The sequence below is a fragment of the Gorilla gorilla genome, chromosome 4, assembly GCF_029281585.2.
Source record: "Gorilla gorilla gorilla isolate KB3781 chromosome 4, NHGRI_mGorGor1-v2.1_pri, whole genome shotgun sequence".
Classification (NCBI taxonomy): Eukaryota; Metazoa; Chordata; class Mammalia; order Primates; family Hominidae; genus Gorilla; species Gorilla gorilla.
This window is the reverse complement of record NC_073228.2, coordinates 81220717-81240990: the sequence shown is the minus strand read 5'-3', so window position 1 is coordinate 81240990 and position 20274 is coordinate 81220717. Positions and strand designations below refer to the sequence as shown.

General features: G+C 57.2%; 2 protein-coding genes across 6 annotated transcripts in view; one reads left to right on the top strand and one right to left on the bottom strand.

Moving 5' to 3' along the window:
- SLC5A10 (solute carrier family 5 member 10) overlaps positions 1-13515 on the top strand; it is a 70093-nt gene extending 56578 nt beyond the window's left edge. The window contains exons 10-15 of one of the 4 annotated variants that reach the window (XM_004042141.4): positions 4348-4503; positions 7389-7539; positions 11763-11931; positions 12067-12282; positions 12509-12566; positions 12679-13515. In XM_004042141.4, coding sequence (XP_004042189.3) covers positions 4348-4503; positions 7389-7539; positions 11763-11931; positions 12067-12282; positions 12509-12566; positions 12679-12785 — 857 coding nt within the window. In that variant the 3' untranslated portion in view covers positions 12786-13515. The remainder of the gene's footprint in view (positions 1-4347; positions 4504-7388; positions 7540-11762; positions 11932-12066; positions 12283-12508; positions 12567-12678) is intronic. The other 3 variants (XM_055385971.2, XM_063706606.1, XM_004042140.4) reach the window with 3 other exon arrangements.
- The window catches only part of LOC101142742 (GRB2 related adaptor protein), a 41445-nt gene continuing 34459 nt past the window's right edge, over positions 13289-20274 (bottom strand). The window contains exons 6-7 of one of the 2 annotated variants that reach the window (XM_004042143.5): positions 16563-16731; positions 13289-14498 (exon numbers count right to left, since the gene is read on the bottom strand). In XM_004042143.5, the coding sequence (XP_004042191.1) occupies positions 14313-14498; positions 16563-16731 (355 nt within the window). In that variant the 3' untranslated portion in view covers positions 13289-14312. The remainder of the gene's footprint in view (positions 14499-16562; positions 16732-20274) is intronic. The other variant, XM_063706608.1, reaches the window with a different exon arrangement.

Here is a 20274-nt window from a genome sequence, read left to right as displayed (position 1 = left end):
ATATTTGTATTTTTTGGTAGAGACGGGGTTTCACCATCTTGCCCAGGCTGGTCTCAAACTCCTGGCCTCAAGTGATTCATCCACCTCAGCCTCCCAAAGTGCTAGGATTACAGGCATGAGCCACCGTTCCTGGCCAGTCTCAGAGATCTTAATAATCACTCAAGATCTTACAGCAAGGGATTGGGAGAGCTGAGTTTGTTTTGTTGTTGTTGTTGTTTGTTTGTTTGTTTGAGACAGGGTCTTGCTCTGTCACCTCAAGGCTGGAGTGCAGCGGTGCAATCACGGTTCACTGCAGCCTGGACCTCCCATACTCAAGCAATCCTCCCACCTCAGCCTCCTGAGTAGCTGAGACTACAGGCACGAACCACCACGCTAATTTTAATGTTTTTGGTAGAGACATGCTTTCGCCAGGCTTTGTTGTTTAATTGAGATGGGGTCTCCCTATATTGGTCAGGTTGGTCTTGAACTCCTGGCCTCAAACAATCCTCCTGCCTCGGCCTCCCAAAGTGTTGGGATTACAGATGTAAGCCACTCTGCCTGACTGAGAACTGGATTTGAACTCAGGTCTGGGAGCCTTTCTCCTGCTCCCTCCTGCAATGGCAGTGTCTGGACTGGCTCCCGAGAATGTGCCGGGCCTGGTTAGGGAGTAGAGAGCACCTTGATTACTCAAGGGACTGTGTCCAGTGACCTCCTTGGGAGGGAATCATTCACTCAGTCAACAGACACTGGCAGAGGCTACCATATGGTTGCTTGTGCTAAGCACTGTTGAGACCCAGACTTTTCCCTGAGGCCCCATAGTCATAGTCTGGGTGGGAGACAGGACAGTCACAGGTCACAGAGTTATTGGTGCCGTGGAGGATATAGCCCCAAAGCCTGAAGGGCTCAGATGTCCATAATGAATTGAGAGGAATGAGTATAAGTTCCCTGGGATAAATCCAGGGAAGGGCAGAAGGTGGGAAGGGTGTTCCAGGGAGAAGGAACAGCAAACACAGAGACCCAGAGGTGTCCAGGAGAGCCTGGGGTGCCAGAAGTGTGGGTGAAATTAGTCAAGGAGAGGGTGGCCGAGCGAGGTGGCCATAGCAAGGGGTGTGGGAGGGCCTTAATTGGAGCCTGTGATACCCCTGCAGCGGCTGGAGAGGCACGGAGCGGGTTTGAGCAGGGAAGAGCGTGGGCGGATTGGTGGGTTTCGAAGTTCCCTTTGCTTGCTTGCAGGGGGAGCGGATTAGGAGGCACAGCAAGGAGGTAGTGCAGGTCGCCTACTAATCAAACAGGACTGGGCATTGGCCATGGGGAGGGAAGACAAGGGGACGAGGAGGGGCAACCCCTGGCTTCTGGTGTGGGCCTTGGCTGGACGGGGGGCTGATGCAAAAGTGGGGCCCAGTGGGGAGCTCCTAGGCCTGCAGAAGCCAGTACCCTGGCAAACCCATAGACCCCTGCCAGCTCCCCAGCTGTCACTGCCCCCCGCTCTGCCTCCCCGGGGCTGCTTACTCTGGAGTCCTGGGGGACTGTGTTTCAATGGTGACACCACTGCCACTGTTCTCATAAATAAGTTCTTTCTTGCTGCTCAGCACAAACACTTGGTCAAACCAGTGGGACTCGGGGCGGTTTCCCATGCCGAGAGCCTGGAATGGGCTGAAGAAACTCACAAAGAATCTCCTGACTCGGGCTTTCTGAAACATCATATGGCTGCAACGCCTCACCTGTCCCTCCCAGGAGGGCTGGGTCCTCCGAGTGCCAGTCAGCCTGCCTAGGTTTAGAGCCCATCAGCAGTGGCCCATCACCTGTCCTCTGAATCCTGGACCCCAGTGTCCTCAGAGTTCTGCCATGGGGCCCCCGGCTCTGTCTTGGATCTGACTGTGTCCCCCAGGCAAGTTATGTCCTTTCTGGTCCTGAAAAACTAATGGGGGTAGAGGTGGTAGGGTAGGGCAGCTGGATCAAACAGTGCCTGAACTCCTCATGGCTCTTTCTGGGATCCCTTCTCCCACCCCTCCTCTCCTCCTGTGCCTTTCCTCCCTCCTCCCCACCATGTAGTCACTTATTCATTCATTCAATCAGTGTTCCCAGAAAGTCTCTTCTGGGCCCGGCCCTGGACCAGGCGATACCTGGGACTTGGAGATGATTCAAACCCAGTGTCTGCCCTTGGGGAGCCTCCGTCCTGGTGGGGAAGGTAGACTATGTAAACAAACAACTGTGATTCAATCTTTGGCCTTAGGAGCCCTTGGGAGGAAGCTGCTACTGCCTTGGGGGTTGGGAGAGTCAGGGAAGGCCTCAGAGGATAAGCCCTTTGCAATGGGCCTTGAAGCAGGAGGTAAACAAGGGTGTGGGTGGGTGTTAGACGGACAGTGGTGCCCTGGGAGGAGGGACTACGTCTGCAAAGGCATGGAGGCGTCCAAGTGCTGGGTGTGTGTGAGAAAATACAAGCAGGTCAGGGTGGCTCGTGCACGGTGCTGGGATGGGAGGTTCTGGGACCAACTGTCAAGGGCCTCGAATGCCATAGAAAGGATATTTTTTTCCCCCAGGATGCCATGGGCTGAGAGGTGGGGGTAGGGAGGAGGGTCCTGAGAAATAAGTAATATGCTGAGAGCTGTGACTCCAAAGTGTGGAGAGGATGGACAGGAGGCTGGGGAGGAGCATGGGATTGGGCAGGGTGGGCCCCAGACGGGAGGGGGAAGAAGCTATGAGCCTGGGGGGCTGATGGGAGGAGCCAGGGAGGTGCCTGGGGGATGACAGGAACCTGGCGTCCGGGAAGCCTGGAGCTCAAACAGGCTGGGCTGGAGACTGGGACATGTTCAAGGGTGCCAGGGTAGGGGACACTGCCCCAGGCCAGCTGGCCTGGGGGAAGGGGTCTGAGACCCGCCCTTCCCCATGGACTGGGCATCTAAGAAGGGACATATCAGAAAGGGGCTTTGGAGGGGGCAGTCTACAGAGGGAGCACCAAGTCACAGAAGTGTCAATGCCAGCCGCCCCTGCTGCTGCTGTGTTGCAACTCTGCCTGCCCCTAACAGGCCACCGCAGTGCTGTCAGTCAGCTTGTTTCTGAACTCCCCCGTAATCATCATCTTCTGGTTAGCTCTGCACTCTGGGCCCTCCTGAAAACCCCCAGAAGCAGGGGCCAAAGGTTTCTAGAAAGTCTTTTATGGGAGGAAAAAGTGAATGTGGGTCAACTCTCTTCATCCCTACGTATCACTAGGCCAAAGTCAGCCCCACGACTGCTAACACCAGCAAATCTCACTGAGCAGAGCAGTGAGGAGAGCCCCACACCTCAGGGCTATGGATGTAGGCCGGGGTTCTGCCCCCACACAGGGCAGGAGGCCGAGGGATGCCTGGATTTAGGGTTCAGTCGGGATCTGGCCTGAGCCTGGGAAATTCGTGAGTCCTTTCATTCAACAGATGAGCCGTGTGTACCACCCCAGCCATGGGGGAGATAGCACGAGGCAAACCCCGTCCTCTCAGGACTCACCTGCCACAGGGAAGTGGCAAGAACCGAACAAACATGTCCAAATCCTCCCAGGGATGACAAGGGATGAGGGAAAGCGATATGGGGCAAGGGGACAGATGGAGAATGGGGTGGGAAGGACAGACCGGAATTCGGGAAGGAGGCAGTCCTCAGGCGAGGCCTGGGGCAGGCCTCAGGTGGGAGCGAGGAGGGACTTGTGGGGAGGGGCCAAGGGTCTGGATCACCCAGGGTCTTGTAGACTGTTGAGAGGCTGAGTGGCTGGAGAGTCCTGGGCATCAGCTCAGCTCTCTGCAGCAGGAAATAGCCTGGCGTAAAGCTTGGACCCCAGGGTTGGAGACAGGGGTGTGGATGGGCTCTGACCCCACATCCTAAGCCAGGAAGTTGGAGCAGGCAGGCCTCGCCAGCCCCTGAGCTTTCACCACAGCCCTGCTGCATGAGCTGCAGCTGTGTGACAGCACACTCAAGCCGGCTGCCCATGGACAGACGCGACTTGTTGACTTGTCGCTGAGTGAACACAAAGCCCAGGGGACAGGTTGAGGGCCTGGGGCAGGGCCCATCCTGCAGGCCTCTCTCTTCTCTAGCCTCCATTTCCCCCTTTGGGGAGAATGGCTGGGGATGAGGGGGGCAAGGGAGGCTCAGGCCCCAGGTAGACTCTAATGGCGGACCTCACACAGCAGAGCCAATGGCAGGTGAGCCCCCTGGCCAAGAAGTGGGATCAGGAAGAAGAGTTATGATGGAGAACAGCAGGGAAAAGGATTTTCAGAGGCCATGCCCTCCCTGTGGCTCAGATTGTGAAACTGAGGCCCAAGGCCAAATGGTAACAGGTCAGAGGCATTGATGGAGCAGGTCTGGGCCAGTCTCCTGCCCCCAGCCCTATCTTGCCCACCCCAGGTGCTCATGTCTATGGGGAGAGACACCAAGTGTCCGTCTCTCGAACAGATGATGTGGGCTGCGTGGTGCCGTCCGAGTGCCTGCGGGCCTGCGGGGCCGAGGTCGGCTGCTCCAACATCGCCTACCCCAAGCTGGTCATGGAACTGATGCCCATCGGTGAGGCTGTGTGGGTGGGGGTCTGGGTGGAGGGCGTGGGGTTGGACTTGGGGCCCAATGAGTATGGGGACTGTGGAGGCTACTGTGGATCTAGTGTGATGCTGGGTGACATCCAGGTGGGCTGTTCTGCTCCTAGGAGAGGAGAGCAGAAGCACTCACGATAGAAAACACTCGAACACCCACTGCGTGCCACCACCATCCCCAGGGCTTCCCAGGTGATGCACTGGCCTCCTCTTCTCAGGAACCCCTAGCGCTGTTAGTATCATCCCCATTTTTTTTTTTTTTTTTGAGATGGAGTTTTGCTCTTATTGCCCAGGCTGGAGTGCAATGGTGTGATCTCAGCTCATTGCAACCTCCACCTCCTGGGTTTAAGCTATTCTCCTGCCTCAGCCTCCCAAATAGCTGGAATTAAAAGCGTGTGCCACCACACCTGGCTAATTTTTGTGTTTTTAGTAGAGACGGGGTTTCACTATGTTGACCAGGTTGGTCTTGAACTCCTGACCTCAGGTGATCCACACGCCTCGGCCTCCCAAAGTGCTGGGATTACAGGCATGAGCCACTGCACCTGGCCTATATCATCCCCATTTTAAAGACAGGGAAACTGAGACCAAGAGAGGTTAAGTGACCTGGCCCAGGTTACATGGCAAGTAAGCTGCAAAGCTGGGCTTCTGACCGGATGCATCTGCCTGCACACCCTGATCTCCTATCTCATGCTGTACCATCTCTTGAGAAAGGCCACCCACTCTCTCCTCTTGCATGCCTACTAGGTGCCAGGCCCTTTACTAAGAGTTTCTCATTAAATGCTATGAGATAGGGTTATTGGCTCCATTTTACAGATGGGGAAACTGAGGCACAGAGAGGGGAAAGTGACTTGTCTGAAGTTGTATAGTGACTGAGACACAAACCCAAGACACAAACTGCTTACTCTGCTGGGATCAGGAGCTCAGGACCCCCCATTACATCTGCAGGCATGAGTGCCTATCCTCTGCAAGCCCCCCGCCCACCGCCCTGAGACACTGCAAGCCAATGGGTAGAACTAGTGGGCAGGTTTTGGCTTTTTCCATGTTTCTCATGGTAGCAGCATCCCTGCCATTTTAATGTGGGGTGATGAGTTCCCCGTCACAGGAGGTATGCAAGTTCTCCATCACAGGAGGTATGCAAGGAGGAGGAAGCAACATAGCAAGGGATTTGGGAGGTTCAACCCTAAGCAAAAAGCAGAAACAGTTTCCTGAGCCCTTTGCAGCCCGAGCTTTTCCTCTACAGATTCTCAGGTGCTGGAGATTTCCCTGGTCCCCCTCTTTCTAATCCCCTCTTCCTGGAAGCTTTCCATCCCTCAGGTGAGCCCCACCCTGCTCTCTCCTCCTCTCCTTCCCTCCCTCCCTCCCTCCTGCAGAGCTTAGGCCTAAGGGAACTGAGTACACAGACCTAGGATCAGATCTTGGCTGTGCCACTCACTGGCCAAGAAATTTGGGGCATGTCGCTTCCTTGCTTGGAGCCTGGGTGTCCTCATTTGTAAATTGGAGATAATGGCATCTACCCACCCCTCAGCGTTGTTGCTGGGATTAAACATAATGACACAGGGAAAATGCTGGGTGCAGGCTTGGCCACGCTGTAGTTCCCACCTTGGGCCTTCGCTTTTCTCTTCTGTTCTGGGCAAGGGGACTCGCTAAGCGACACCGAGCCATTGTTGGGCCACAATCCCTCTCTAGGTCTTGAGTTCCCTCTCTAAGAAATGGATGGAATAAGCTCCAAGTTCATCCATCTCCATGAGCAAGACAAGGGAGTGGGTGGAGAAATGTTTTGGGGAAAACTGTGATTTGACTCACTTTCCTTTGGGCTCCATCCCAGCCAGCTTCTGACAAGTGAACAGAGAGCCCAGAGACACCTGGAAGTCACACAGCCAATCAGACACAGAACCGAGGCCAGACAACCCAGCCAGGCAATAAATGGCTGTGCCTTCGGGGCAGGGGGGCCTATGTCAGGCTTATCCTAGGACAGACGGGCAAGAGTTTGTAGAGGTAAAGGAGGTGCTTAAAATTGCAGGAGTTCTTGTAGACAGACTTGAACTCATCCCCAGAGAGGGGAGGCGACCAGCCTGAAGCCACACAGCACGGAGTGGGCAGTTGAGCATCCTTCCACCTTCTTTAGGGCTCCTCACCCTCAGGCCCTCTTGAGCCCACAACTCCCAGAAGGCCTTTCACAGCAATGCTACCCACACCTCCTAGGGGAGCCCTCACTCCCACTCTGGAAAACCACAGAGCCAAGGAGAGAGGGGATCCACTATGCCTGCTGGGTCCTGCCATGCACAGGAAGTGGCGGAAAATTCCAGAGACTGGGGCACTGCATGCTGGGGTGAGGTGTGCATCTTGCCCAGGGTGTGACCTTCAAGCAGAGGCCCCGCCCAAGCCTTCCTCACCAACCCCACCGCACCCCAAAGTTCTGCCGCTGGCCTGCTGTGAATCCCTGGGCAATCTCTTCACTTCTCTGAGCTTCCATTTCCTCATCTGTCAAGCGCGTTAATCATGCTTTCCTCGGACGAAGGCATGGGTGTGAAAGTGCTTTGTCAATGCCAGGCTCTGCAGAAAGGACAGGCCTGATCGCAGCCTCAGCATTATGAGTAATTATGGTTGGGCCTAGGGTTGCCAGCAAGCCTAGGGCTCAAGCAGCCAGCTCCGAAGTCCCCACGGTTTGTCCTTGGCCTCCCCAGTCTCCTCATTTTGGGTCTTGCTCACCTCAAACCTCCTCAGCTTCTCTCCCTCCCGGCCCTCTGCCTTGGAGGAGCATGCAAATGGCGGGCGGGCCTCAGGCATTAGAGCCCAGGCGGGAGGGGTTCCCGGGGCTGTCTCAAGGCCGGACAGGGTCACACATCCCCTGTCCCACCCCAGGTCTGCGGGGGCTGATGATCGCAGTGATGCTGGCCGCACTCATGTCGTCGCTGACCTCCATCTTCAACAGCAGCAGCACCCTCTTCACTATGGACATCTGGAGGCGGCTGCGTCCCCGCTCCGGCGAGCGGGAGCTCCTGCTGGTGGGACGGTACGGGGGTGGGGGCCAGTACGGGGGTGGGGGAACACTACAAGGGTGGGCGCCCGCACTGACTTTGAGAGATGAGCTGGAGTTTGCCACTTAGAGAAAGGTGGATGCCAGGAAGGAGGGAAGAGAAGGGCCAGTGTACCCCATCCATACCACCTCTCACATTGCTCTCCTGTCCACCTCTGTGTGATCACAGCCCTCATCTGGGATGCATCTCCACCCTCGAGCTGGATTCCTTCTGCAGGGGCCAGCCCTCCCTCCCCAACCATGCCACAGATCTCTCTATCTCCCCGAAAACCTGGGCCCCCATTCCTCCTGATGGTTCCCAGCTGCGCCACAGAAGGCCCCCGGGCCAGCACTCAGGACTGGCCACACTTGGGCTGCCACGTCCCTCAGCCTCCATGGCCCTGGCCCCACTGAGCTCCAGCTTGTTTCCTCCCAGCCCAGCTTGTCCCCTCCTTTTTCACCTCGATGACTCATGCTGATCTTTCTGGACTCTGCCTGTGTCCCCTCCTCTGTGCAGCCTCCCTGAGACCCTCAACCAAGGAATGAGCCTCTCTCCCCTTCATACCCCAGGGACTCTTGCCAGATTCTTCCCACAGCACATGTGGCCATTACAGGCCAAGAGACCTCCCCGACACCCTTCTCCAAATATCTGGGCGCTTCATGAGGACCGGGGCTGTGTCTGGAGAACAGGTGGTGTTTGGTTACACGAATAAGTTCTTTAGTGGCGATTTCTGAGATTTTGGTGTACCCATCACCCGAGTGGTGTACACTCTACCCAATGTGTAGTCTTTTATCCCTCACACCCTCCCAGCGTTTCCCCTGAGTCCTCAAAGTCCATTGAATCATTCTTTTTTTTTTTTTTTTTTTGAGACACAGTCTCGTTTTGTCACCCAGGCTGGAGTGCAGTGGTACGATCTTGGCTCCCTGCGACCTCCACCTCCCGGGTTCAAGAGATTCTCGTGTCTCAGCCTCTTGAGTAGCTGGGATTGGAGGAGCGCACCACCACGCCCGGCTACTTTTTGTATTTTTAGTAGAGACAGGGTTTCACCATGTTGGCCAGGCTGGTCTCGAACTCCTGACCTCAGGTTATTCATCCACCTCAGCGGGCTGGGATTACAGGTATGAGCCAGTGTGCCCAGCCCATTCTATCACTCTTATGCCTTTACATCCTCAGAGGTTAGCTCCCATGTGCACGTGTCTATTTGCGCCCTCCCTGGCCCTCCAGTCCCACCCTCTTGTTGTCCTCTGAGCAGTGTGGCTCACACTCTGCTGCTTGGGGGTCCAGCCTTCTGGCACAACAGAGCACCCCCTGGCCAGGAGCCCAGGGCACCCATCCTGGGGGTGGGGTCTCCTCCAGAGCTCCAGGCAGCTGTCCCGGGGATGCAAAACAGTCAGGCTTCTGTTGGAAGGGCCCTGTTGGGACATGCCAGAGGCGGGTGCGAGTGAGCTCATCCACGGGCTCACAGGATTCTCCAAAACAAGGAGCCTCCCACCTCTCACTGGGCAGGACATTTCCATGTCCCTGTGTCCTGGGCACTTGGCCCCTTGACCACTTCTCCCCCTCTGGCTCCCCTGCCTCTCCTCAGAAGCTGTGTGGCCTGGGGAAGACCCTGCCCCTCTCTGACCATGTGTCTCCTCTGCGGCCAGACCTTGCTCTAAGCCCCTCCATGCTCCAGCATCCTGGGCCCTGGGACCTGGATGCCCTCCTGCCACCCAGTGTGTGACACTGGTAGCCCCTGTACCTGCCCAGTGGCCCTCATGTCCCCTGCCCACTACTTCCTGGCCTCCTCACCCAGACTCCCACCTGCAACCGAAGTCTTGACCTGGCCTCCTGCTGCGCCAGCTCACCCAGCTGCCCTCCTTCCCACCTCTTCTGCCAAGTCAACCCCCCGCCCCTAGCCCTGCAAGCCTGGCAGTCGGCCTCCCTGAGGAGCAAGGCACAAGGCTGCGTGGTGCAGGGCAGGTTGCTCACCCTCTCTGGGCCCCAGTTCTCTCAGCTGCCAGCTGGATAGAGCAGAAAGGGCCCCGTGCCAGGTGTCAGGCTGGCCAGCTCAACTTCCCGTCCCTCTTACAGCACTGGGATACCCTCAACACCCCCAGCCCCTCAAAGCCGTCTCAGCTTCCTCCTGCCCTAAACACCACCATTGGAGCGGTATCTCCTAGGCCTCGTGGTCATGGATCTCTGGTAGGGTGAATGGCCTGACAACAGTCTCTGTCAGGGAGAGGCGAGGCTTACAGAGAGAAGACCAACAGCCCAGAGGCCTGGAGAGGAGGCCATCGCAGGGCCGGGTGCAGTACCATGCCGGTGACCCTGATGGCTCTGTCCAGCTGAGCGGAGGCTGGAGGAGCCGTCACAGGCTGGGGGACAGCGATGACCTGCCCCCCCTCCTGTATGCCTGCCCCAAGCCCCCACACCTCAGTCCACTGTTCCGCCACTGCCCCCCCCCCGCCCCACTCTCCCCTGTCTGTGTTCCCGGCTGTTCAGTCCATAAATGGGGCCCACAGCCTCCCGGAAACCCTGTGCAGGTCTCGGAGAGATCTCAGACACCCCTCCTTGAGATGTTCCACAGTAACTGTGGCTGCAGCCCAGGGAGATGCTGGAGGGCACTGTCCACCCTGACGGTGGCATGAGAGGGAGTGGCATTCCAGGCAGAAGGAGCAGCCTCTGGGTTTGGGGGTCCTCTGGCAGCCAGGTAAGAAGGCTGGGTAAGAAAGCGAGGGCCTGGCTGGAGTGGCCCCAGCCCTGGCACAGAGATGCAGAGTCTGGTGTTGGGCGAGAGAGCTGTGTGCAGAGGGCGGGGTGGACAGGCGTTAATGGAGGCCCGCCTGGGCCTTTGATGAGGGCAGCGCCCGCCTGCCTGCCTGGCTAGGGGTTAATTAGCCTTAATCAAGGTGGCACCTCCTTCCTCCACCCTCTCCCTCAGGCCTAGAAGGGAAGAAAGGGAGGGAGGAAGGCGGACAGGCGCTGAGAGGACCCACCCTAGCTGAACACATAGCCTCTGTCACCCCTGCCACCACAGCCAGGGTTCCAGCGGGTCACCCACCACCCACCTTGGGGGTGAGGAATGCCAACTGACCCAGGACACAGGGGTGAGGTGCTCAGCCAGGGAGGAGCAGATGGATGCCTTGCCCCAGCTTCATCCCCTTAGCTAGGTCCCATGCCCCTCAAGGCTCAGGGAGGGGGTGCCTCCTCCTGAAAGCCCTCCTAGATTGATGTTTCCTCTGAGCTGCTCCAGCCCAGCCCGAGTGTAGGTAAGAGGCTCATCTGTTTTCTTTGCTGGACTCTGAGTGCTGGGCAGGCACCAGGTCCCACTCATCGCCCAGTTGGGGATCCTAGGGTAGTGTCCTACGCAGGTGAGCACCTCACCAGTGGTTTGTTGGATGAACAAGTGTAGCATGTGCCTGTTGTAGAGGGGCTCTTGGCCTAAGGGAGAGGTAGGCAGGAGCTGACACGCAGGGGACAGGAGGGGACGGGCTCATACTGGCCCAGCAGGGCTCCGGCTTCACAGCTGGGGAGTATGGGCTCTAACCCCAACCCACACCTCTGGCTCCAAACTTTGCATCCTTAGTAAGCAGGTTGCCCTGTGAAGGATGTGCAGCACAGGGCTGTCGGGGTGGGGATGTGCCAGCCAGAGGTCCCAGCTCCCACAAATGCCGGCCAGTGTGAAAAATCCTAGTGTCTTCAAAGAACCACCAGGAAGTCAGTCTGGCCCAGATCGGGGGGCAGTGGTCATTCATGCACTCACCAAATGCTTAGTAAGCACCTACTATATGCTGGGAGACACAGCAATGAACTAAAGAGATGAGGCTCCTGCTCTCCTGGTGCTTCCATCGGGAGGGGAAGACAGGCAGTAAACAAGTAGACACCCAGGTAAATGTGCATGTAGGTGACTGGGACAGGTGCTTTGAAGGAGAGACAAGAGGGAGCTTCATGGCGGAGCTCCAAGGGCTGGCTCCGCAGAGACCCCAGGGCAGGGAAGGAGCAGACAGCACTTAGAGTCAGGAGCTGCACCTGCAGGATCCAGGGAGCCACCAAAGGGTTTGGAGCAGGGCAGAACTGGCCAGGTCACTGGTGGTGTGGACCAGAGGCCAGGGAGGAGGCTGGAGCTGGGGTAGCAGGGGAAAGATTAGAGAGCAAGTCTTAGTGACCAGGGGAGGTGGGAGAGAGCTGAAGAAGAGCCTCCCAGGACGACCGCTGCCTGCCTTCCACTCGCCTGCAGGCTGGTCATAGTGGCACTCATCGGCGTGAGTGTGGCCTGGATCCCCGTCCTGCAGGACTCCAACAGCGGGCAACTCTTCATCTACATGCAGTCAGTGACCAGCTCCCTGGCCCCACCAGTGACTGCAGTCTTTGTCCTGGGCGTCTTCTGGCAACGTGCCAACGAGCAGGTGGGTGTCAGGGGACAGGACTCGGCGGTCTGCTCTCCCTGGGGACATGCCACAATTTGCTCTTCCCTGCTGCCTGTGGGGGGAGCCTTGGTCCTCCTCCCGTAGCCCCACATGCCCTGCCTCCCTCCTCCCCAGGGGGCCTTCTGGGGCCTGATAGCAGGGCTGGTGGTGGGGGCCACGAGGCTGGTCCTGGAATTCCTGAACCCAGCCCCACCCTGCGGAGAGCCAGACACGCGGCCAGCCGTCCTGGGGAGCATCCACTACCTGCACTTCGCTGTCGCCCTCTTTGCACTCAGTGGTGCTGTTGTGGTGGCTGGAAGCCTGCTGACCCCACCCCCACAGAGTGTCCAGGTGAGCCAGCCCTGACCCCTGACCCTGACCCCTAACAATTTCTTACTCTGGTCCCATTCTCATCCCCGACCCACTCTGACTCAGAATTTTCTAGCCCTGGACTACCTAGCCCCGTCCCTTTTTGAACTCAGCTGCCATCTTGCCATCCCCAACCTTTGATCCTGTCTGGGTCACCCCCACCCTGCCATCCCCCACCCCCAACCCTATCCTCACTCATTTCTTACAGATTGAGAACCTTACCTGGTGGACCCTGGCTCAGGATCTGCCCTTGGGAACTAAAGCAGGTAAGTGGATGACCCTAGGCACTCCTCCACCTTGACCCTGGCCTGGAGGCAAGGGCACCAGGTGTAACCTTGTGTCCTTCATCTGTCCCTCTCCTTCTGCAACCCCCTCCAGGTGATGGCCAAACACCCCAGAAACACGCCTTCTGGGCCCGTGTCTGTGGCTTCAATGCCATCCTCCTCATGTGTGTCAACATATTCTTTTATGCCTACTTCGCCTGACACTGCCATCCTGGACAGAAAGGCAGGAGCTCTGAGTCCTCAGGTCCACCCATTTCCCTCATGGGGATCCCGAGGCCCCAAGAGGGGCAGATTCCCCTCACAGCTGCACAGCAGCTCGGTGCCCAAGAACTGGCCAAGCCAGCAAAGCAGGAGCCCTGAAAAATTAGGGGGGAAATGGGAGAAAAGAATGTGACATTTCAAAAACAGCACCAAAGCAGTCAGCATTGGAAGGAAAATTAGATTTCTGATGGACATCCTGATGTTGGTTTTACTGCTTTCATTTTGAATACACAGGCTGGGTCAGGAGCAGTGAGATTTGCCAGCACTCAGGGTTCTAAGGGTCTTGGGCCAGCTCTGGATGGAGGGAGAGCCCCACATGCCCAGAGCAAGGCCCCCCATTAAGGGACTGCAGCCACCTCCAAGGGCTCCTCCCTCCACCCACCAGCTCCCAAATGCCAGAGGGAGCCTCTTCACCCTCCCTCCCTGCCCACCATCCCTCAACCATCAGCCTGGCGTTCAAAGCCTTTCCAAGTCCCACCTCACTTTTCCCTCTCCCAAAGGTGCCCAGGCTCTGGGCAGGCCCTGCTCATATCCCTGATGGTGGCACATTCTCTGGAGGACCCTCCTGTTCTTGGGTAGGGGCCGTGCCCCACCTAGGTAGCCGTCCCATGTGGGATCCTGTAGGATCTCTAAAACCTAGCTCTGGCCCCAACTTTCTGTCTGCCGTGGAGGTTTCTCAGCCTCCTGAGAGCTCTGCTGGGCCCCGGTGTGGGCAGAACCTGGGCCTAAACAAACAAGAGCCAGGGCAGCCAGGGTCTCTGCGTGGCTGGGCCCAGGGCTTGCCCTCAGAGCTCACCTGTCCAACAGAAGAGGAGTGTGCCTCCACCTTCCCTACTGCCCGCCCCTTTTTCAGGGTCTCAGGGCCTCTAGCCCTGTGGTGGGGTGCTGGGTGCCCCAGGTGGAGCTGAAGTCATGGGGCTGTTGAGGAGTTGGTGTCCACCTGGAGTCTGTCCAGTGAGTTTAGGTCAACAGGTGTGCAGTCTGTCCTTCGAGGCTGAGCCACCTCCCAACAGCCTGAACAACTCCAGGGGCCTTTTGAGGGAGGGGCAGGCAGGCCCAGTGGGTGGTCAGCCCAAGGTGAACCCACCCACCATGGCCAGGGTTCCTTAGGTTGAGCCTCCAGTGGGTGAAACCTGGGAGTCCTCAACCTTCCTGGCAGATGGGGCCATTGACAAGAGGAGGTGGGCGGGGCCTGCACAGACTCCGCCCTGTGGTGTCACACAGCTGGCAGCCAATGGAAAGCAACCAGCCAGGAAGCCCCGGAGCTACCCTTGCTGGGTACCCTTGCTGGGGGACCTGGGCCATCCCAGTTTGTGCAGAGCGGCCGGAGGCAGTTAGGAGCCCACGTTCAGTCCAAGGCCGTCCACTGAGCCCCGTGTGACTCTGACCGAGCTGGGGGTGTCCATGTCCTCTCTGGACCTCAGTTCCTGTAAAAAGGCCCGTTGGCCAGATCGGCCGCCGGGCTGCTCACAGGTGCACGGGCTGCACGTAACTCCGTGGGAAGAAGCCAACGCGCCCGCAGGACCGGCCCCGCCACCAGTGGGGGTCTGGGCGCTCCAGGACCTCAATGATGTCGCCACGGCGGAAGCTGAGCTGCGAGGGGTCCTGGGCTGAGAAGTCAAACTGGGCCTGGGCAAAGCAGGCCCCAGGTGACTGCAAGAAGAGGAGGTGGTTAGTAGGGTGCCTTCAGAAGCCCTGCAACCCACCCTCCCTCAGAGGCACCCAAGAGAAGTGATTTGCCACAGGTGAGGAGGGGTCTTGGGCAGCACCGGAGTTGAACTTTTAAGTCCAGATCAATGGTAGTGCCACCACTGGGCCTCCTGCTGCCCACACCCCTGCCTGTCTGCTGTGCAGATGCTGCATCTACATAGAACACGGCTTTCCCAGCCGCCCAGCTGGGACAATAGGGCTGGTGGGTCAGGGGACCTGAGTCCTGGTCCTTAGGGTGGGATTTTGGTTAGGTCCCTGCTTCTCTTGGGATCTTATTTACCCGACTCTGCAGCAGCCATGGTAGCTTTTGACTCCAGGCCACAAAGCCATGAGAATGGGCCATGTAAACTGTAAAGTGACGTGCAGCTAAGAGTCGTGTTTATTGCTCTTGCCCTTGGTCAGCCGTTGAGGGAGAGAATTGTCACTTTGAGCTCTCAGGCCTGGGCTCCACTCCTATCTATGCCCCATGTGTGATGTTGGGTAGGTCCCTGCCCTTTGTGGAACTCAGTTTCCCCACCTGTGAATGGCAGCTGGATAGGAGCTCTCTGCAGCACATCTGCCTGGCACCATGACTATTGCACCCAGCACCCTGGCCCTGCCTGCCCACCAAGATCTCAGCTCTGAACCTGCAGAATCTCATCCAGGATGGGTGATAGGATCAGCAGAGAAGCTGTAATTAGCAGCTCTCTGCCCAGGAAGGAGGAGGCGTCATAGGTCCCAGGGGACTGAGGCAGCTCTGGACTCGAGCCACAGGGTGGGTGACCCCACGGCCCCGGCCAGAGCGAGGTGTTGGGTGTAGGGGAGCTCTCAGTTGCCCCTGCCCTAGCTCCATCCTGGCTTCCTCACACTCTTCCAAGGCAGAGCTGGCCCAGGTGGTGAACAGGGAGGAGGATGGAGATCTGGCAGACAGGGGCCCAGCTGGAGAGAAAAGTGCCCTGAGCCTGGGAGCTCACAGTGACCTGGGCACTCAGGGTCAGGCAGGGAAGGCCAACAGAGGAGAAACTAGTGGGGGTCTCTCAAGGCACTGTTTGACTCCCCTGGCATATCAGACCCCAGGGCTCATCCTACTGAACAGAGGGAACACTGAGGGGATGAACTGGCCTCTGATCACATGGAAAGGTGGTGGGGAGGTGCTAGGAACAAGACATGGCTGGAGCTTCTCTGCAGCGGTTATCAGCCTCTCCCCAGGCCTTGGCCGCACTCCCCATCTCCTCTGCAGAGCCCAAGCTCAAGTGTCCCAGGGTCTTGACCTCCAGCCCCAGGCCTTGCCAGCATCCCCGCTCCTGAAGAAAACAGCCTGTTGGGGCTAATAACCCCAGTGGCTATTGTCGGCATCCCAATCAGCTTCAGAGCTGGCCCTTGGGGCTCCTTGATGAAAGGGCTGGCTGGCAAATTGCTGTTATTGCAAGGTCAAGGGGTGGATGACCCCGACCCCCCACCGCCCACCCCGCGGCTTGCCAGGATCTCGCCCACGAGCACTCATGCTGCCCCACACCCAAGGTCAACTCTTCCGCGAGCAGAAACCAGGACTGAGCCTACCAGGTAAGTGTCCTTGGATGAGTCACTGCACTCTCTGAGCCTCGGTTTCCTCATCTGTATAATGGGCATGATGAGGCTCCCAGAGTACAGAGACCAGTTCAGTGCATGGTACCCAGTATGCTCAGTGGGGGTCTGTACCTTCCTTCACTCAATGAACATTTATTGAGCACCTATTGTGTGCCACATGCTATTCTAGGAGCTGAGAACAAGCTAGACAGTTTGTCCCCATGGGATTTTCCTTCTGTCCTTTGCTTTTCTTTCCCTCTTCTCCTTTCCCACCCTTGCAAGTCTCACCATAGCCGCCACCAGGATATAACTTCGAAGCCTGGGCTGGACGCCTCTTGCAATACCAAGCTGCTGGGGAAGGGAGACCAGGCCTGTGCTTGGCCTCAGTGTCAGCATCTCCCCTGCTGCAGATGGCAGGAGAGGTAGAGAGGCTCCCACAGGCCAGCCCCCACCCGCCCCTACCTTGAGCAAGGGCTCCTCGTCGCGCAGGAAGATCTGCCGCTTCTTGGCGATGGTGGTGGTGCGGTAGAAGTCGACCAGCTCGTTGAGGGAGTTGAACTTCTCCTCCCACAGGAAGTACTTCCCCGAGGCCTCACGCAGCACCTTGAAGTGCTGCACCTGGTCTCCATAGCTAGGGGAAAGCACCCGGGGCCACCTCAGATGGTGGCCGTCCCAGCCTGGCATGGTCCCAGGGGCTCCCATCTCACTACCACCTGGAACCAGCCTGTCTCAGGGTGGGACCTGGAGTCAGATAAGGTGCAAGTGGGAGAGGCCCCACTGACCCAGCTCCACATGGGGTCTGGGGAGTCCCATCTGGCAGTGGAATATGGGGTTAAGGGTGTGGGCTCTGAACCAGGCCACTTTCTCACTGTGTGACCTCATGCAAGTCTCTCAACTTCTCTGAACCTCAGTTTCCTCATAATGATAACATCTCCGTTATGGATAAGTGCACAGTGACTGGCATATTGGCAACGTGAAATGGGTACCTCTGAGTGTGTCGTGATCAGAGAGCGTCTCCTTCACATCTCTTTGTTGTTCCCCTCAGCTTGGACCTACTCCCTGCTCCCCTGCTCCTCCCAGTCCCCACAGTCCCTTGGGGAGCAAGTCCTAGACTCATCCTGACTCAGACCAAAGCCTACTGCTATGAGAGGAGCTCAGACCTGTTGAATGTCTCACGTCCTCCCCCTCCCATGAACCTTCCGTGGCTTCTCCCTTGGCCTCAGGGTAAACTCTTAACACCTCAGACTCAAGATCTGGCTCTCCACTTACATGTCCAGCTTCATTTACTTTATATCCTCTCCCATGAAGCAAACAGGCCCCTTTCTCTCTCATTTCCCGTCTGTGCCCAGCCTTCCAGCCAGCCCACTACCGCCAAATCGCCCCAAGTACCTTCTAGCCCAGCGGAGGAGAGAGCCTGCTCTTTCTTTTTTCTTTTCTTTTCTTTTTTTTTTTTTTTTTGAGGCAGAGTCTCGCTCTGTCACCCAGGCTAGAGTGCAATGGCGCTATCTCGGCTCACTGCAAGCTCCGCCTCCCAGGTTCACACCATTCTCCTGCCTCAGCCTCCCGAGTAGCTGGGACTACAGGCGCCCACCACCGTGCCCGGCTAATTTTTTTTGTATTTTTAGTAGAGACGGGGTTTCACCGTGTTAGTCAGGATGGTCTCGATCTCCTGACCTCGTGATCCACCCGCCTCAGCCTCCCAAAGTGCTGGGATTACAGGCTTGAGCCACCGCGCCCGGCTGAGTCTGCTCTTTCAAACTGGCCAGAGGCAGAGCCTGTCCTGGCTGGGACTGGGCAGAGGAACTAACTGGAACCTCTCACACTCGGCGTGTCCACCCAGGACAGGCCTTGTGGGGCTGGGACTGGAGGCGGTGCAGCTGTGGGTCAAGATCATGGCAGACATGACTGCAGCGCTGCCCCGCTGTGCTTCGGGGGTGGCTGGCCTGCCTCACGGCCCAGGAGGAGCAAATTGGGCCCTATGTTTCAGGTTCTCCACCAGTCATCCCTGGGGCAGCTTGCTGCTTTATTGATGTTTTAAGATGAAAGATTTCAGATAAAGATGTTTTCAAGGCCGGGCGCGGTGGCTCACGCCTGTAATTCCAGCACTTTGGGAGGCCGAGGCGGGCGGATCAAGAGGTCAGGAGATCGAGACCATCCTGGCTAAACCCCATCTCTACTAAAAAACAAAAAAATATTAGCCAGACGTGGTGGCGGGCGCCTGTAGTCCCAGCTACTCCAGAGGCTGAGGCGGGAGAATGGCATGAACCCAGGAGGTGGAGGTTGCAGTGAGCCAAAATCGCGCCACTGCACTCCAGCCTGGGCGACAGAGCAAGACTCTGTCTCTAAAAAAAAAAAAAAAGATGTGTTCAAGGTTCCCACCCTCTGGTCTGTATGAGGCATAGGGCAAAACAGGATTCCCCCTACTCCATTCCAGTCAAGGGGTCCAAACCACTTCTAAACACACCTCCAGGCATTTGCACACAGAGTGTCCTCCAGCTAGAGGGAATTTTTCTTGAAATCCTCATGCCCCAGTGGGGAAACTGAAGCCCCGAGTGCAGCCGCGACCTGCCCAGAGCCACAACAGCAAGAAAGGTCAGAGCTGGGGCCACATTTGAGCTCATACATGTAAAACGTTGCCTAATGTCCTCCTGATTGGTTATTATCACATAACAATAGCAATAATAATTATTCCAATTATGATATTACTATTGTTCCAGAGCTCATCATTCCAAGTCCATTTCTACTTTGCCATGTTGCTACCTGGGCTGTGCCCCCCAGGAGGCCCTCCCTCCCTGCCTCATCCTCTCTGCCTGGCCAAACCTTAGCTACCCTTCCCAGCTCCATAGCCAGCCTGCCTGGACTTACACCCCAGCCCACCTCTCTGGGCCTCTGCGTCCTGGCCTGCCAAATGTGGGCGATAGTGCACTCCTTGCAAGGGAGCTGAGAGGCCTGGGACCCTGGGGGCTGTGTGGGTGCTGCCAACAGAGCCACCCTAGGCCCACCTGGCTGGGCTAGGGGCTGTGGGGAGAACACAGAACAGTCCCAGCTCCCAACCAGAAAGAAGACAGTTTAGGACCCCGAGGGAGGGCACCTGTTCAGGTGGCTGGCGGAGCTAATAGCTGGGAAAGCCTGGGGCCCTGTGAGCCCGGTGAGGCAGGGTAGGGGCACAGGATGGCCACTGGGAGGTAGATAGCCCCTCAGCCTCCTGAGCCACAGGCTAGGGATCTTTTTGTTCACATTTGGGCTAAATGAGATCCAACCACCAGTCCAAAGCACTTGATGCCTTGATGGGACACATGCACGCACACGCACACACACACACACACACACACACACACACACACCTCTCCTGGGTTGTAAATTGAAATCTGGTTAAACAATTTGGTTGCAATACATTTGCAAGCTTGGGTTCACCCACAGCCTGAGTTCCTTCAGGTCTATGGTTCTCCTGAACAAGAGGGTGGTGTCTGTCACCCCAGCTGCCCAGATCTGCTGCGCCATCTGTCCTATCCCTGCCTGTGGTTGAGTTTCTCCACCAGTCATCCCTGGGGCGGCTTCCTTCCTTATTGATGTTTTAAGATGAAAGATTTAAGATAAAGATGTGTTCAAGTTTCCCACCCTCTGGTCTGTATGAGGCATAGGGCAAAATGGGATTCCCCCTACTCCATTACAGTCAAGGGGTCCAAACCACTTCTCCCTTTTTTTTTTTTTTTTTGAGACGGAGTCTCGCTCTGTCACCCAGGCTGGAGTGCAATGGCGCGATCTCGGTTCACTGCAGCCTCCGCCTCCTGGGTTCAAGCGATTATCTCATCTAAGCCTTCCGAGTAGCTGGGATTACAGGCACCTGCCACAACGCCTAGCTAATTTTTGTATTTTTAGTAGAGACAGGGTTTCACCATGTTGGCCTGGCTGGTCTCAAACTCCTGACCTTGGGGGATCTGCCCACCTCGGCCTCCCAAAGTGCTAGGATTACAGGTGTGAGCAACCGCGCCCAGCCCCAAACCACTTCTAAATACACCTCCAGGCATTTGCACACAGTATTTCCTCCAACTGGAAGGAATTTTTCTTGAACTCCTACTCATGCCTCAAGGCCCAGGTAAAATGGCGCATCCTGTGAGAGCTGCATCAGACCCCATCACGCAGTCAGGGCCTTCTTGGATCCCTCATCCCCTCT